The following is a 16,232-nucleotide window of genomic DNA, read 5'->3' as shown; positions in this document are numbered from 1 at the left end:
GTGCAAGATTGAACGAAGGCTTTGCAACTAGGCAGTCGGATTGTACTGGCTGGTTGGAGATGAAGATATTCGGGGAATTCTGCTGCGCCGCAATGAAACGTCATCGGCGGAGGTTTTGCATACCCGTACGGTAAATAACGGCCCAACAGGCATTCCATCTCCCGCCCTGGACCCTCGACCTCCCTCCCCTCTAGTCCTCCCTAAAGATTTCAGTTCATTCCGTTCTTGAAGTATCTTTTCTGCTGGCTTTCTTGACAAGAGCAGTCCTTGTGCTCCTGTCCGTCAGCCGCTGACTCGTGCTCCCCCTTTTACGTCATTCGGTGTCCCCTTGTCAACACTAAAGTTGCGACTAGACCACTCCCTTGACGCCTGGGGATAGACAGCTGGCGTTTACAGATATCTACATCCATGTACGAAAGGGGCTGTTGAGGATTTGCATGACTAATATTCTAAGAATGGCCTCTGTCACATCCTTGGACAAGGACCTGCGCAACCTGCGCCTGTCCCGCTATACCCCGCAAGCGGCGGCCGAAGTTCGCTCATGGATCGAAGAAGTGTTGCGCGAGAAGCTAGCACCCGGTGATCTTCTCGAGGCACTCAAAGATGGTGTCGCGCTTTGCAAGTAAGCGAAGAGAACTTCTTTCGGACACTGACTACTGCGAGGCTTGGTTGCTGACAATTGCCCGATTCAGACTCCTCAATCTTGCCGTCTCCCCCGGTGTAAAATATAAACAATCTTCGATGCCGTTCGTCCAGATGGAAAACATATCACATTTTCTTCGCGCTTGTCAACTGCCCCCTCTTAGCCTTCCGCCCCACGATGTTTTCCTCACCGTCGATCTCTATGAGGCTAAGGATCCCGCGCAAGTCCTTCAATGTATATCAGCCTTTAGCCGCAGGGCAAATTCGATCCAGCCCGGTAAATTTCCGCGCGCAATTGGAGTACAAAGCAAGGCCGGCACTCTGAGCCCGTCCTTAACCGGTTCCAGTCAGGGCCCTCATACGCCTACAAAGAACCGAGGATTTAGTGATGCCAACTCTAGCGCCTCTGGCCGCTCCAGTCCCGCACGGTCCCCCCAACCTGTCAGCAGTTGGAGCAAGAAATCGGACCAGTTTGTCACACAGCCAGCTTGGAATATCCACCAGTATGGATACATGGGAGGTGCAAGTCAAGCCAATCAAGGTGTCGCATTTGGTGCCCGTCGACAGATTACTACCGCTGCACCGCATGTGCCAAGTTTAGCGGAAAAAGAGAAGCGCAAACGTGAAGAAGAAGAAAGACTACAGCTCGAACAAGAAGAGGCTGCACGAATTCACCAACAGCAGCGTGAAGCAGAGGAAGCTCGAGCGCGAGAGGAGGAAGAGCGCCGATGGGCGGAAGAGACGGCCCGACTGAGAGAAAAGGAACGGCGAGAGGTTGAGGAGGAGCGGAAACGGTGGGATGAAGAACAACGGCGGTGGGAGCAGGAGGAACAACAACGTCTGCGAGAAGAGAAAGAGGCAGAGGAGAGGCTGGAAAAGGAGAGACAACGGCGACGGGATACGAGTGATGTCCGTCTAACCGGTCAGTTTCTTAGCCAATACCGAGCAAGTGAAGCCGCTCCCACACAAACTGCATCTAGCGAATCGCAGGAAAGCCAACGCATTAGGGAGTTGGAACAACAATTAGAGCAGGCGAAAGAGAGAGAGCGCGAATATGAACGTGAACGACAGGCACTCAAGGAGAAAGAAAACAAACCCGCCGAGGCCAAGCGACCTGTCCCAGTACCGCCCAAACCAAGTTATGATCTCTCATCTCTCGAGCAAGAACGGCGTCTTCTCCGCGGCGAATGGGAGCGGCACCAGGATTCAAAGCCAGCTGCGGAAGTGCAGACACCCCCGCCCATGCCCCCTCGACGACCTCTGCCTGACCCTACTACTGCCCAGCCGCCAAAGATCCAGACATCAGAGAGTCGAGTCGATCGCTTCTTGTCATCAAACCCGGCGCCCGTGGCTCCCAAGCCCGCCACTCATCGCTTCCAAGATTACACTACTACATCCGAGGTCGACGCTGAAAACAGCCGCCGCATCGCATCTCAGCAGAAGACCCGCGCAGGCGGGTGGGCCTCGAAATCCCTCTTAGAGCGGGAAATGGAGCGCGAGCGCGAGCGCCAGAGGGAATGGGAAGAGAACCAGAAGCAGACTCAGGAAGCTGCGGCTAGAGGCGCGAAGGACCCAACACTCACTGCGGGACCCGGCGGCGCTTGGGACGTACACCAGTATGGCTTCATGGGTGGTGATAACCAGAACCGAGGCGGCCCTGGATTAGGCGTTGGAGGAGCAAGGCGGCAGATTATCGGGCCTCGACCACCTCCATAATTTGATTTGTCTTGTTTCGAACTGTTGGCTTGTTTGTGGCTGGATATTTGTCCTGTGTTGCTTTGATCCCCCTCATTCCCCCTTCGTATTTATCAATTAGAGATATTGTTTGAGAGCACAAAGCTTACTGCTAGTACTTCTCTTGTAAGGTCTTTAGAATTCTCTTTCTCATATTTGTCAATGCCATAGATGCTCCCGTGAGCATCCTCTTGCCCTAAGTTGGAACATCCTATTTACATAATAATACTTTAATGAGCTCTATGCCCCAGATCCACTAGCAGGTACTACGCAAGCGCTCTTGACCGAAACCCATAACCTGGGAACTGAGACGTTCTCGTTTCAATAACACAAAAATCAAGGGGGTATCTATAGACTAATAGACAAGGAACATGACGCACGGCATGGATGGTAAACTCTCTTGCCAACAAGACAACAATCGCAATGCCATGCAATGTTTAAACCAGGTATATCAAACCCATTCAAAGAAATAGAAGGCGCTCAAGTGGCATACATAGTAAGGAAAAAAAAAAAAAAAAAAAGACGATGTCTATATGCCCTCCGCAGTCAGGTAGACGGAATCACATCTTCAACCAGAAATGTCAGTCTCTCTGCACTTTCGACCAACCAACTCGTTTCCTGGTCATCGACCATCTTAGCGGCTTGGTTCTTCCTCGTCTCCTGCTGAGCCTTCTCCGCGCGTTTTATGATGCCCAATTCGGTCAACCGCTTTGTCTCATCCGTAACTTCAATCATATCGCTATCCGCAAGCAAAATTAGCAGAGCTTCGAGGGTGATGGACATCTTAGCATTGTCAGAGAGAGACGCCGTTGCGGCGGCATAGGGGAGGAAGCATTCTTCTAGTTTAGCCTGACTAAGGTATTCCTCCTTCGAGTCGGGCGCGGAGGACTCACGAAGGCGGTACAGGAGAAATTCACAGAGGGTTGAATGCGCTGCGGGGGAGAAGTTGGGAAGGGCAAGCGGGGAGACAAAGGCCTGGTAGATTGCTAGGGGGAGAGGCCGGATATTTTCGACGAAGAGCTGGTAGAGGTTTGAGAGGTCCATAAAGCTTGCTGGAAGGAATTGGGAGACTGTGGATAGTAGGTGGCAAAGGCGTTGGCGGAGGGCGAGTGAGGAAATGTCGCCGAGGAGCGAGGATGCGAGTGTTGGGTCTGGCGTCGCGGAGTTAGGAGCTCGATCAAGAGTGGCTGTGCCAACATCCTTCCCGGTCCTGGCGGCTCTGCGTGGGCGTTTTGATCCGTGACCGGAGGAACTGCCCTCGTCCTCGTGGTCGGTTGAGAGGTAGAAATCGCCATATTCTTCTGCCTCGATGTCCACCGCTGCTCCTCTCTTCCTTGTGTCCTTCTCCTTGTTGGTCTTCTTCTGTGATAGCTTCAGCTCCCTATGGAAGACTTCACGGAATTCATTGACCGCTGACGTTCCACCGTCAGCGAAAATGGCGCGCAGGATCCGACGGTCGCGGCCGGAGCCGGCAGTAGAAGTATTGATGTAGTTGATTATCATGCTATCTTTCAAAATCTGGTCGTCGTGCGAGGGGTCCTCTTCATGTCTTCGCTGGCGTTCATCCCAGTCAGCCTCCAAGACTTCGCACATAAACTCCAGCCAGATGCGCCAGTACTTCCACCGCGCTGGATGCAAAACAGCGCAGTTAAAAGCCCATCCTACGGCGTGCCAAAAGTCCTCCGCGCGCGACCAGACCGAGGCCGACTGTGCCATATCGATATTGATGTCCTTGTCTAGGTTCCGATCCCTCTCGTTATTGGTCACCGAATTTTCTGCAGCACGGTCTACATGGCGCCTTCCACCATGGCGAGATCTCTCAAAGTGCTTGAATCTGAAAGCCTTGCTGAACTTGCCATTTATGGGCCCGACATGATTGTTCACCAGGCGCAGCAGACGGAGAGATACGCTTGGCGCTTCCTGCTCTTCAGTTGTCTTTGGACGCGCGGTGGTGGAGGGATGAACCAGAATCGTGGCGGCAAGTGCGAGATGCTCTTGAGATGGAATGAAAATCGGCGTAGACGCGTTAGGGTGAGAGCTAAGGGCGTTCAAGAGTAGATTGAGCGCCTGGGTGTCTGAGCGAAACGTTAATTAGTATATCGCGACGCGAAGACGCGCGGGAGGGCCCTTACGGAGATTCTCCTCGAAAAAGATACCTACATGTTGAACCAACTCAAAAGGGAGGGGTTTCGCAGGGTGACAGGGAGGCAGAGGGGCCTCTTCATCTAGAGCAGTCATCGGCGGGAGTCAAGAGGTTCGACGGAGTTGTGTTGGATGAAGTTGGTGAGAGCCTGTTACATGCGCACCAAATGAATTACCTAAAGTCACATTATTTTAGTGCATTATCAATCTTAACTTGAGATGAATATATCGATACATCAAGGTGCTGTAGTGTAGTGGTGATCATAATTCGTTGTGGCCGAATTGACCTGGGTTCGATTCCCAGCAGCGCCAAGTGCGTTGACTTGATTGTATCATTTTTTTTACTTTTCATTAAAACAGCCCTCAAAAGAAACCCTATTCACTTTTTTGTCAATTGCTCTCAACGGACTACCACGGAGTATGTTGACATTTTGCATAGTGCAATCGCTTCTTCTCTGAGACTTAAAAATGGTCGTCACTCCATTACTCAATCATAGTTGAGCCACTTTGAGATGCAAGTGAGCCTGCAGTCAGACTGCCGAGTGAATGATGATTAGATCAGCCCTGTGACACAGACAGCGCACACACCTAAGTAAAGTACAGCTATAAAGAAGCAGCAGGAAGATTGTCTTGGGAAGAATAGTGGGATATCTGTAATAAATATCTGTCCTGTATAAGCCCTCGCCAAACACCGTCTATCCCCAATTCTTTTGCGTCGTTTCTGGTTCTGCGGGTGGCTTTTTGCCCGTGTCGCAGGGGATCTGATGCCTAATCTCAGAATCATACTCTTTCCCCGCGCCCAGAATAAAAGAGGTGGAGAATAGACTCCGCCCAAATCTGCCAGCAGTATGGCTCCTGAACAGGTAGGTATTAAAGTTATGACAAAAGTAGAGAATAGTAGAGAGTAGTAGAGAGTAAAGGAAAGAATAAAACACAACGGAAAGGATAATTTGGCGGGAAAGTAGTAAGGTCTGTAGGAGAAAACATTGGATAGAGAAGAGGAAGCCGTTCCGCTACTCTTCCGGTATGTCGGAGAAGAGACCTATCCGTAATCGGTGCGACTGTACTCCGGGTTAGCCCAGCCCGCGCCATCCGTTTGGAATGGTGTAGGGGATACATACGAAGGGTAACTTGGGAAGGACCACTCCCAAGGTAGCTAGGAAATTGATGACAAAGTAAGTCAGGTCGTAGTGGGTGTAATGTGTACTGAGAAGGAAAAGGCAGATTGGCACGCAAAGCAGGAATTTCTTCGCCGGAGTATATTGGTCCCCATTGTCGATTTGCTCCCACATGTTAAGGTTGTCATAGGCGCCCGCGTTGAATTCGAAGGGAATACCCCGCACCCAGTGGAACATGAGGAAGGAACCGAACATGTAGCTGATGTTGGTGAGGGTCCATGATGTCTCTTGCGAAACGCCGGGGAGGATATCGTAGAAGATCTTCAAGGCCGCAATCAAGACGAAATGGATAGTCCAAGCACCTGTAACGATATGTGAGCATTAGTTGGTGCTTGCTTGATTTGATTCTGAGCAGGGCCCAATAGCAGCGCAATGGTAGCCCACGCAATCACTCACCCTTAGCATTAACCCAGTTCGCATTCAGGTTTGGGAGGGCCGCCTGGTCGCTGGTGTGCTCAATGGACTCGGGAGGCTCCTGGTAGATGATACTGCTCGACCTCCTCCGCCTGCCAGCCTTGCTCTGGGACATGTTATGATCTGGTGCTAGCCGGTGTGGTCCTGTGTCAACCTCCGGTGGGAAGGAGATAGCACGGGGCATCAGTAAGGACGACACTTTGGCGGTGTTCGATCGGTGAAAAGAGGTACTCGTAAGCAAAGGCGTAAAGAAAGGAGAGATAAGAAGCAAAGAAAAGAAAGATTTCAAAAGCGACCGAGGGTGACGAAGCTGGGGAGGGATGATAGAGTTAATGATGCCAGTAACAGCGAACAATGGCGGCACGGAAGAACTGGAGATATTCCGACCGATCGGCTGGTCACGGGATGCCCAGTACCTATCGAAAGTCCAACCGTACGAATAATGCCTCTCAACTCTCGATGACACGACGTTGTTCAGGATTTTGTTGCGTGGCGTCGAAACTACTCTTGACTTAGTTTCGGAGGAAATTTTCTAGAAGTCACAGAGAAAAATCAGGCCAGATTTTCAAAATTGAATAGGAGGAAGATAGGACATGTCTAATAATAGCCGTCAGAAAGGAATCCAAGAGCGAAATAATACGACTATATGGATTGTTTACATTATTATTGTGTCCAGACTCCAGAATGCAGGCAGTCTCACGTTCTAGGCCTTGACGCTCCATTAATAGTTGATTTCTAGAATGTCCAAAAATATCCATTCCAAACGGCATCTACAGTTAAAGGCCACTGTGACTTTAATCAATCTCAAGAGTCGGGGTTCGCTTATTACTGTAGGGTACTAGAGTATGTTCTGTGGCTTTACGAAGCTGGAATTCCCGTGCTGACTTGTACTGCTGTCAATCTATCTGAGGACCATTATTCTTGGCTTTTCTCCTACTGATACAAGCAAATGCGTCGACACGTACCATATCGACGCCGGCCGTCCTCGGCTAAACCCAGCACTTGAACCCTTGATTGAATACACGAAGTTTTGCATATCCATCGAGCTCCGTTCGGCTCATATAACCACTATAATAGAGCTCTTTCTTCTAACGAGGAGCTAGTTACCGCAACCTCATTGTATAGTATAAGGTTACCGTGATGACGTAAAAGAGAGATTTCCGCAAATTTTACAATATCTGATTTGGAAACAAGTACGACATCACTACATCTCATCAGAAAAACGAACCGAAAGATAACTCGACAAAAGCATTAATGCGCCTCCTCAAGGGTCCCCTCCGCATCGTATCGCCCATCAGTCCCCTCGGTCTCACCCGATTGCCCGCTGTCCGTCCCCAACTCCTCCCTCCTCCGACACACGCAACAAAAGTTGTCCTCAAATCCGCCCCACTCATCCCATTTCTGAGCTCCCTCTTCAGTTCAAATTCCCGAGCCGAATCTCAGAAGCAAAACAGTGAAATGGCGCCGCCTCCGGTCAACAAGAGTGAGGATGAGTGGCGCGCTGTTTTGAGCCCAGGTAAGCAGGCTTGCCCCGCACATTCGAAGAGCCCGCCTTGGGCCATGGCCGCTGGTTGCTCCATTGAAATGGAAAGTGAAACAACTGACGGCTGGACAGAGCAGTTCCGCATCCTTCGTGAAAAGGGCACCGAGCGGCCCGGCACAGGCGAATATGATTCCCACTACCCCTCCAAAGGCGTGTATACCTGCGCGGGCTGCCACGCACCGCTATACAAAGCGAGTCACAAGTTCAAGTCCGGGTGCGGATGGCCCGCGTACTTTGATTCAATTCCCGGAGCAGTTCAGAGACACGTGGATAACTCGTTTGGGATGGAGAGGACGGAGATCACTTGTACGAACTGCGGGGGTCATCTGGGGCATGTCTTCAAAGGAGAAGGATACCCGACGCCAACGGATGAGAGACATTGTGTGAACAGTATTAGTCTGAAGTTTACAGAAAATGAGGAGGGCGAAGGTGCGAAGGCTAAAGCGTGATACGGTTCAAGATTGTATATATTTGTGATATTTATGAATTACGGCACATACTTTAAAGGTTGGGGTTGACTTCCATACGGGATAATACGGACCATATGGCAGCGTTCTCCCTCTTTGAAATCTGGAACAGCGGAGTGAGCGACTGTTCTCTGATCCCAGGCAACAACCGTCCTTTTCTCCCAAGAAACTCGACACGAAACGTCCACTGACCGGATATCATGCAAGAAGCCCAGCAGCAGGTCCGACTCACTCGGCTTATACTCGACGACCTGAGAGCGATTGTCGGATTCACGAACACGACCGGCTCCTTCGTCACTGTTGTGATATTACCAGCGGGTGCTCTGTCCTGACCGCCCCCTTGAGAGCTCGCTCTTGCCCTAATCCCGCGATTTCCCCAACACTGGCACTGGTGTGTAAAAGCTTTAGACGGTGGGGGCTTTCGCGAAATGCCGGGGAGAGGGCAGTCTACGCTGCTGTCAACGAAGTGAAGGCTGTATCTCCCCCGCCTGATGCGGGAACTTCAAGGACCCGGAAGAACGTCAGGCCAGGTGTATTTGGGGTGAAGGTTTGTCCGATATGCCACAAGTTGTTCGTGAGCCCAGGAGATGGCGGAGATTGCCTCTATGTGCTGTTAGTATCGTCCCCGGGTGCCGAAAAAGTTAGGTCAGACTTACACTTTTTCGTCACTGTAGACGACCTGGAGTCCTGGCCCAGTACCCTTTGGATATCCCATGGTCGGGTGCTATCGTTACGTTAGCCGCCGCTAAAGATCGGACGAACTGGCCGTGCCTTGTGCAGCGGACCAAAATGTCTCGCAATAGCCAATTGCCTCTCTGGCCCTATATCGGCGAAGTCCTGGTCCCTCTTTGTATGGTCAACTCCACAGTAATGGCAGAAGGTATATGAGCCACGCGGCCATTATTGACTTACAAGTACAAGGACACATCGTTGAGCCGCCCTGCCAGGAGGGCTACCTGGCCCAAGCCTGCCGGCGTCAGCTGAAGGCCCGATATCTCCGTTCCAACGCGCGGTATGATGTTCTTGAGAATAGCTTTTGGCGAGAGGAGCTCCGGTAGAGCTGGGTCTGCTCGCAGGCCAGGCTCTTCCACAACAAAGGGTGGGATGTCCAGTGCTGAGGTGAAGCCTTCACGCCGTACGAGGAGGTACTCGGGGTATAGAGACTCTGTAGCCATGATGGCGATATGGGTACCGTTTGTATTTGGAGATATGGTAAGTCAAGCTCCTGTTCAGAGCTATAGAGGTTTCACGAGTATAATAGTGACACCAGTGACGACTTAAAGAAGCTTGCAGCAGTGATTCTGAAATTGTCTCATCCCGGCCAGGGAAGGCGTCACCCTTACCATTATTCCGCATACGACGGTTTTTCTCGGACACACGCCGACTTCAGCAAGCAACAATGCTGCGTATCTACTCATTTGTTACGTGCTTTTTGTCTGCAACGTTGATTGGGACCCACCTTACGGTCATGCTGGAGAACATTATGTGCTGTCACAGGATGGGGCGAGCACGCCATAGAAGGGACCCTACAAATTCGTCGCAGGAGTCGACAGGTTGTGTAAGGGCAACGGATTTGCCATCAAGGCTCTAGAGCTGCTGTTTTCCTAGGCTCACCGGTGGCAATATGTCCTTCGAAGCTCACAATTCGAAATCGACGGGAACGTTGAGATGGATTACGCGGGTTCTCAACCTTGACAACCCGGAGCGAGTCCTTGTCTTGAAGCTTGATATCTTGCTTCTGACTTAGGCCTTTGTAGCAGGTCTGACAAAGGCAAGCATCCATCTGTGTTTTGCTCACATCACACCACGCCCTAATGCGATGACTCTAGGACATGGATCAATCGGCGACAACACAAGCCTACGTGTCAGGATGGAAAGAAGCATTGTCATTGTACGGCAATGAGCTGGTCGAATTTACCACATATTTCTCTATTGGGTATGCCTTGGCCATCGTCCCTCCACAGATGATCCAGTCGCTGATCCGGCCGTCCATTTTCCTTCCAGCCTGCGAGGTCATTTGGGGATTGCTGACTCACGTACGTGTCACAGCCATGTGATGAACATCGTTAATCGTTTGCTAGGACATATGCTGCAAAAGAATGTTCGAACAGTCTATTCACTCCGGTTTCTTCTCGGGATATTTGAATCGGTCTGACGCAGCATTTACATGGGTTGTTCATCATTTGCGGTCTCAGACATCGTGGCCCGGCTTGGTCAGCCTTATCTTCAGTTGGTGTAGGTAATCTCTTATGTAGTTGATTCTTGTCTCTGCTGCTGACTATGCAGACACCCCAGCCGAGCTCGGAAAAAGACTGGCTATCTTCGGCGTCAGCGGTGTCGCAGGGAGCATGTTTCTCGGCATCCTGCAAGCAGCACTCTATAAAAACCTCTATGGTGCAGGGGGTCTCGAAGTGAGTATTACTCTATCAGCACTGCACACGACGCTGACGAGCGAGGGATGGCAATGGCTCTTCATCGTCAGGTATGCTTCCGAGTTTTCTCCTCTCATTCGAGCTAAGCCTAACTTGAACTCAGCGGCTGCATAACAGTACTCTGGGAACTCATTCGCTTTTCGATTATACCAGACTCACCGAGCATTACTCGGATAGTGTGGTTGACCCATTCTGAGCGTCGAATAGCCTTGAGGCGCATGGAGAAAAACGACACCGAGACATCGAAGCTCATCAACTATAAGAGGCTTTTTAGGAAAGCTGAACTCATTACATTCAGCCCACTCGCATGACTCTACTTGGCTGCATACTTGCAGTTTGCCTGGAGCCAGAGGGCAAATAGTTACTTTCTTCTGTACCTCAAGGTACTTGATGCCATGCTGACTTCAGGAGACCACCAGTAACTGACTTACTTATAGGACTCAAGAAAGCGGACGAAGAACCGCTATACAGGTTGAGTTTATGAGTTCTTCATATCCCACCTGAAACTTGCTAACATTAATCTTCACAGTACCTACACCGTGAACTTGATTCCCCTTGGCGGATATGCCATATCCATCGTAAGCAACATTCTACTGAACGCTGTCAGCGATTGGAAGCAATGGCGCATCTAGATCTCGATTGGCCCTGCAGTAAGTCTAGCATTAATTCTCAGGATATCAAGTCTTAACGGAGACCTCCCCAGGTCCTGCAATTAGCCTGCTGTGCTGTTCTATCCGCATGGCCCAATTCAACGCCCACTATTATGGCCTTCTATTTCCTGACTTTCGCCACGGCGGCATGGGGGTATCTTGTGCACTGTCATGACGTACGGCAAGAACCTACTCGTACTGACCTCTTTTGAGAGATTCCCTCCTCGCATGGCTGGGAGAGATACTCAAAAAGGAACCAGAAGCGCGCTCGCTCCTTGTCGGTGCCTCGGTGACTCTTGTTTGTCGGTTTCCCACAGTAACCATAAGGCATACTTTTCTTGACGGGGGAAATTGTAGATGTAGGACACGCAACCATACCTCTCCGTGCATGGCGGACAGCCGATAGCCCCACGTACCCATTAGGGTTCCCCCTTGCTACGGCGTTTGCCGCAGGAAGCATTGCGGCGATTCTGGAAATATATCTCTATTTGAGGAGGTAGGTTCCCGTGTTCGTATTCTGTTTGGTTATGCTGATAGCTGGTGTTATTCTTTGCAGCCAATCGTACATCTTAGAACGACTAGCGCCTCAACACTATCGGATGCTGGGGACGATGGGCAGGTTCAGAATGCTGATACTAGCATGAGTGGCAAGGGAGCTGCTAGTGGTGTGTGGGAGGTGCGGTCGTAGTGTGTCTGGGAAATATGAGCTGGAGAAGGGTGTTCTACTGTAACTTCAGCTATATGCCGGTACAATCACGATATGCACAGAGTTTGAGGCCAATTCTCGATAAACTGACTGATCTAACATACTTATTAAGGATGATATCAAGAGTATAACAAATTGGGAACCACAGTACAGAAGTCTACTGAGCTAAGGATGGATAAACCCAAAGCTTGGTATGGTTATCCCATTAGGAACCTTGGAAACTGCACAATTGCTGGCGGGCCTTCCGGGCCGAACCATGAAGTAAAAGAGTTGTTCTCACCTTCAATGACATCACAGCCTAATTCAGCACCATCATTACAACAAATCCGCAGCACAATGGCATTGTTAGACCTCCCAAAACCTGCTGGCTCAACAGTCGGCGTCTCGGTTATAGTCGGCGGTCATATTACCGTTCAAACGAGGTTCATGGTCAAAGAGCAAGTTTCAGGGCACAGCTCAATATGCGCGCCCAGCTACAGCTTTCCAATTGAAAACAAAGGCAAAGGGTAAAAAGATCCTGTTTGATATAGGGTTACCGAAGGCTTGGGAAAAAAGGATTCCTCCGTCAAGTAGGTAAACAACACTCCGATTCCCTGTGGTAGCTGATTCAACTGACAGTCTCCCGCTTGCTTGAGGAGTCGGATGTGGTCATCGATGTCTCAAAGGAGGTAGCCGACCAGCTCCGCGAGAAGGGTGTTTTGCTCGAGTCTATTGATGCTATCATCTGGTCTCATCATCATTTCGATCATGTTGGAGATTCATTCGTCTTCCCTTCGTCGAGGGCCTTAATAGTCGGGCCTGGGTTTAAGAGTGATAAGACCACATTTCCAGGGTTTCCGTCGAACCTGGGTGCCGAAACACTTGACGACGCATTCCACGGGCGTGAGGTAATCGAATTTGATTTCTCTGGTGCCTCGATGAGAATCGGCGGATTCCCAGCCATCGACTACTTCGGCGACGAAGTTTCTTCCTGATGTACTCAGGAGGGCACAGTAAATCGAACACAGACATACCTGTTTACGATGCACCAGCTAACGGTGTACAGCTCGTGAACACATGTGTGCTCTTGCCCGCACCTCCGAGACCGAGTTTATATTCCTTGGAGGCAATGTCGCACACCACGCTGGAGAGTTTCGTCCAACAGTCCAAAAACCTCTTCCGGGTGAAATCCACCCGTCTCCACTGGACAGTGACGCCTTCGACCCTCAGCTTCCGCCGCTATCTGCATGTCCTGGAAGTGTCATTGAAAAAGCTCATCCAAGAAATGGAACGAATTCAGTCGACTATAGAACAACCCTCTTTACGAGGCTAGTTCAATGATGAATGCACTCCCTCACGAGGCCGAGATAGCAGTCAAGAGGCTTCAGGACTTTGACGCATCCGCGAAGGTGTTTGTCATTATAGCACACGATGTACATTTGCAAGGATTTATGCCTGTTTTCCTCAGAAACTTAACAACTGGGGTTCAGCAGGGTACAAATCTTTGGGCAGATGGAGGTTTGAAAGACTTTCTCAATGGTGTCGAATAGAGACGCCTTGAGTCTGCAGTCCCGTACAACACATACCATAGACCGTATCTAGCCAGCATTGCTCAGAACTTCCCCTAGTAAGTTGCGCTTTGGGTCTTGAGTGACCAACGTCTCAGAACAGTAATGAGCTCGAGCAGCAAGAAGGCAAGATATCACGTGCCATCATTTAGTACTGGGGTAGTGTCTTGGTGCCTCAGGAATCAGGCGCACGACCCCGAACCCGACACCGCACCGGAACCGCCACTTGTGAATAATCTCCAGGCTGCTCCATCCTCCATCCACTTCTTGCTGTCAGACCCTATCCTTCTTCTTCCTTCCCCTATTCTCTTCACCCTCCCAATTTCCCTCCAGTCATTACAGCAGATTGTGGTATATTGACCGGTTATGTCTCGTCGTCCAAATCCCGCCCAGGCGGCCCAAAATCAACAGACTATCAAAGCTCTCTTGAAACTCGAGCCCAACAAGGTATGCGCTGATTGTAAACGCAACAAACGTAAGTGCCCCTGTGTCTACTGTCATCCCTTCAATCGCGTCGTGTTGTCTCTAAACGTCCTCTAACGAAACTCTGCTTAGATCCGCGATGGGCCTCCTGGAACCTGGGAATATTTATCTGTATTCGTTGTTCGGGCATACATAGGGGCATGGGCACCCATATCAGCCGAGTGAAATCTGTGGACCTTGATGCGTGGACCGACGAACAACTCCAAAGTGTAGTACGTTGGGGAAATGCCAGAGCGAATAAGTTAGTCTCCCGCAGTATTGAGTTTATATATCTGGTGGACTAACATACTGGGATAGATACTGGGAGGCGAAGTTGGCCCCCGGGCATGTTCCGCCAGAAGCGTGAGTAGAGTCTATGCATATGAGCTATCCATGAGCTGCAACTGACAATGAGCAGAAAGATAGAGAACTTTATCAGGACTAAATATGAATCCAAACGCTGGGTCATGGACGGCCCGATGCCTGATCCTTCGACATTGGATGCCGGCGACGATGATGTTGTTAGTTATCGCCTGTAATTTCAGCAATCGCAATCTATAGCTAACTATTTCTAGCCCCTAGCAGTTGTCCAAGAAAAAGCGAAGATCGAACGCTCCGCTTCGCAGAGGGTCGCTCCGGCCAGGCAGCCAGCAGTGCAGCATCGCCCTCAGGCGTCCATTGACCTTTTTGACGATGACGGCGTCGCTCCTCCGGTCCGTCCCAGCACCACAGAGCCCTCAATTCGAGCTCCCCCCAAGCAGCCGCAGGCTGCACCGAAACCCACACGGCCCGGCGATTCCTTGCTCGGTCTCGATTTCTTTGGAAGTGCACAGCCGGCAGCGAATAGTCGCCCCGCTAGTGTCGCGTCAACGCCGGCGGGCGGGATGTCTAGACCTGACCTGAAGCAGTCTATTCTTTCCCTCTACTCCAAGCCGCAGCCTACGGCGCATGAGCGCACCTCTTCGTTTGGCGATCTAGCTTCCCCTCCCCCACAATCGACATCTTCATCTAACCTTGGAGGATTGACCGACGCTTTTAGTGGACTGAGCTTCCCCACCTCCCCCCCGGCTCAGAGGCCTGCAGAAAAGCCATCTCCCTTTGCAGGTCTGACGAGCTTCGCCAACTCCAAGTCAGCTCCGGCAGCGCCCAAGGTGACATCGCCTACGGCCTCAATTGGAAGCACAGGCGGTGGTTTGTTTGATAGCCTCACATCTCCTACTGCTCCCTCCGCGAAGCCTCAATCGCGCACTACATCGATATCATCTAACAGCAACGACTTCGGGTTCTCTAGCTTCCAGTCTCCACCACCACCCAAGGCGAACCCTCCATCGGCATCGCTTTCCAACGACCTCTTTGGACTGTCCTCCCCTCCGATCTCTGCAGCCCCCATCCCGCCACCTGCGCGCTCACCGCCGCCAGTGGCAGCACCCCAGCCAGACATAAGCTCTGCATTCAACCTCAGCCAGCCAGCTCCCAAACCAGTAGCACCGCCTCAGCCATTAACCACGACAACCTCCATTCCTACTCTCAGCGCCGCTGCCATCGACCCTTGGGGCTCCAACGCATGGAGCACCCCTGAGCCTGCTGCACCAGCTGCCCCTCAGCCATCCTCCATGATGAAACTTCCGGACACTTTAACCGCCAACGACGTCGGCGCTGGCTGGGGTGCCCCGTCAGCAGCAGCATCTAAGCCAACCCCACCCACTGTTGCGGAGGACGAAGATTTTGGCGGCTGGGCGAGTGCGGCCCCTATCTCTTCTACGAGTACCACTAATGTAAACGCTCCACCTAAACCGGCAGGCGGGTTTAGCGGATCTGATGACTTGTTTTCTAATGTATGGGAGTAAACTGATTCTTACCTGCTCTTGTTCTTCTTGCCTCTTGTCGATCCGGACTATGGTGGGTGTCATTCCATTATCTGTTTCTCCTTTGCTGCTGGAGTTCTTTCTTATCCCCTCTTTGATATCTACCCACACACCTTAAGCTGTACATAATGTAGATCTTTATGTCTCTTAGACCCTGGCGCTAGCCCGCAATCAACGTAAATTCAAAATATCATGGGACTAGTAGGGTGGTTCGTATTCGTTTCAACCTCAACTCTCCCTTTCCCTCATTTTAGACTGATCAGAGTACGCCAGGCCGCAAACAAGGCTCATGTTTGTCTGCTGCTATCATCACATAGTCTATAACACATATGGTTGCCAGCCCCCGTTCGTACCATCGTATACAAGAATGAGAAGAGGAATTAGAGACCAAGTAAAGATTCGGTCGAGAGGGGGGTATAGATCGGGCTCAGCCGGGTTGAGCATGCCAGT

The 16,232-nt window shown here is 51.0% G+C and overlaps 5 protein-coding genes across 5 annotated transcripts, besides 1 other annotated feature; 3 read left to right on the top strand and 2 right to left on the bottom strand.

Moving 5' to 3' along the window:
- Window positions 1-16,232: part of a sequence feature (contig 1.29 1..525887(1)) that runs on past both edges of the window.
- ANIA_01935 (calponin homology domain protein) lies at window positions 456-2,489 on the top strand (the record flags this gene model as incomplete). Its single annotated transcript, XM_654447.2, has 2 exons — window positions 456-622; window positions 807-2,489. 2 exons carry the CDS (start codon window positions 456-458, stop codon window positions 2,356-2,358), a joined length of 1,719 nt encoding a protein of 572 aa, XP_659539.1. The 3' UTR covers window positions 2,359-2,489.
- ANIA_01934 (uncharacterized protein) lies at window positions 2,923-4,601 on the bottom strand (the record flags this gene model as incomplete). The annotated part of the gene is made up of 2 exons (XM_654446.1): window positions 2,923-4,414; window positions 4,537-4,601. 2 exons carry the CDS (start codon window positions 4,599-4,601, stop codon window positions 2,923-2,925), a joined length of 1,557 nt encoding a protein of 518 aa, XP_659538.1.
- ANIA_01933 (ORMDL family protein) lies at window positions 5,072-6,616 on the bottom strand (the record flags this gene model as incomplete). The annotated part of the gene is made up of 3 exons (XM_050612916.1): window positions 6,093-6,616; window positions 5,640-5,998; window positions 5,072-5,560 (listed from the first exon to the last, which is right to left on the bottom strand). The coding sequence occupies exons 1-3, from the start codon at window positions 6,292-6,294 to the stop codon at window positions 5,072-5,074; spliced, it is 1,050 nt and encodes a 349-aa protein (XP_050468772.1). The 5' UTR covers window positions 6,295-6,616.
- Window positions 7,569-8,102, top strand: ANIA_01932 (peptide-methionine (R)-S-oxide reductase; the record flags this gene model as incomplete). The annotated part of the gene is made up of 2 exons (XM_654444.1): window positions 7,569-7,701; window positions 7,774-8,102. 2 exons carry the CDS (start codon window positions 7,569-7,571, stop codon window positions 8,100-8,102), a joined length of 462 nt encoding a protein of 153 aa, XP_659536.1.
- ANIA_01931 (stromal membrane-associated protein) lies at window positions 13,822-15,935 on the top strand (the record flags this gene model as incomplete). The annotated part of the gene is made up of 5 exons (XM_654443.2): window positions 13,822-13,930; window positions 14,011-14,179; window positions 14,236-14,280; window positions 14,336-14,438; window positions 14,493-15,935. 5 exons carry the CDS (start codon window positions 13,822-13,824, stop codon window positions 15,762-15,764), a joined length of 1,698 nt encoding a protein of 565 aa, XP_659535.1. The 3' UTR covers window positions 15,765-15,935.

The sequence above is a fragment of the Aspergillus nidulans genome, chromosome VII (genome assembly GCF_000011425.1).
Source record: "Aspergillus nidulans FGSC A4 chromosome VII".
Lineage (NCBI taxonomy): Eukaryota > Fungi > Ascomycota > Eurotiomycetes > Eurotiales > Aspergillaceae > Aspergillus > Aspergillus nidulans.
Note: the sequence above shows the minus strand (reverse complement) of the source record. Positions and strands in the feature narration are given on the sequence as shown.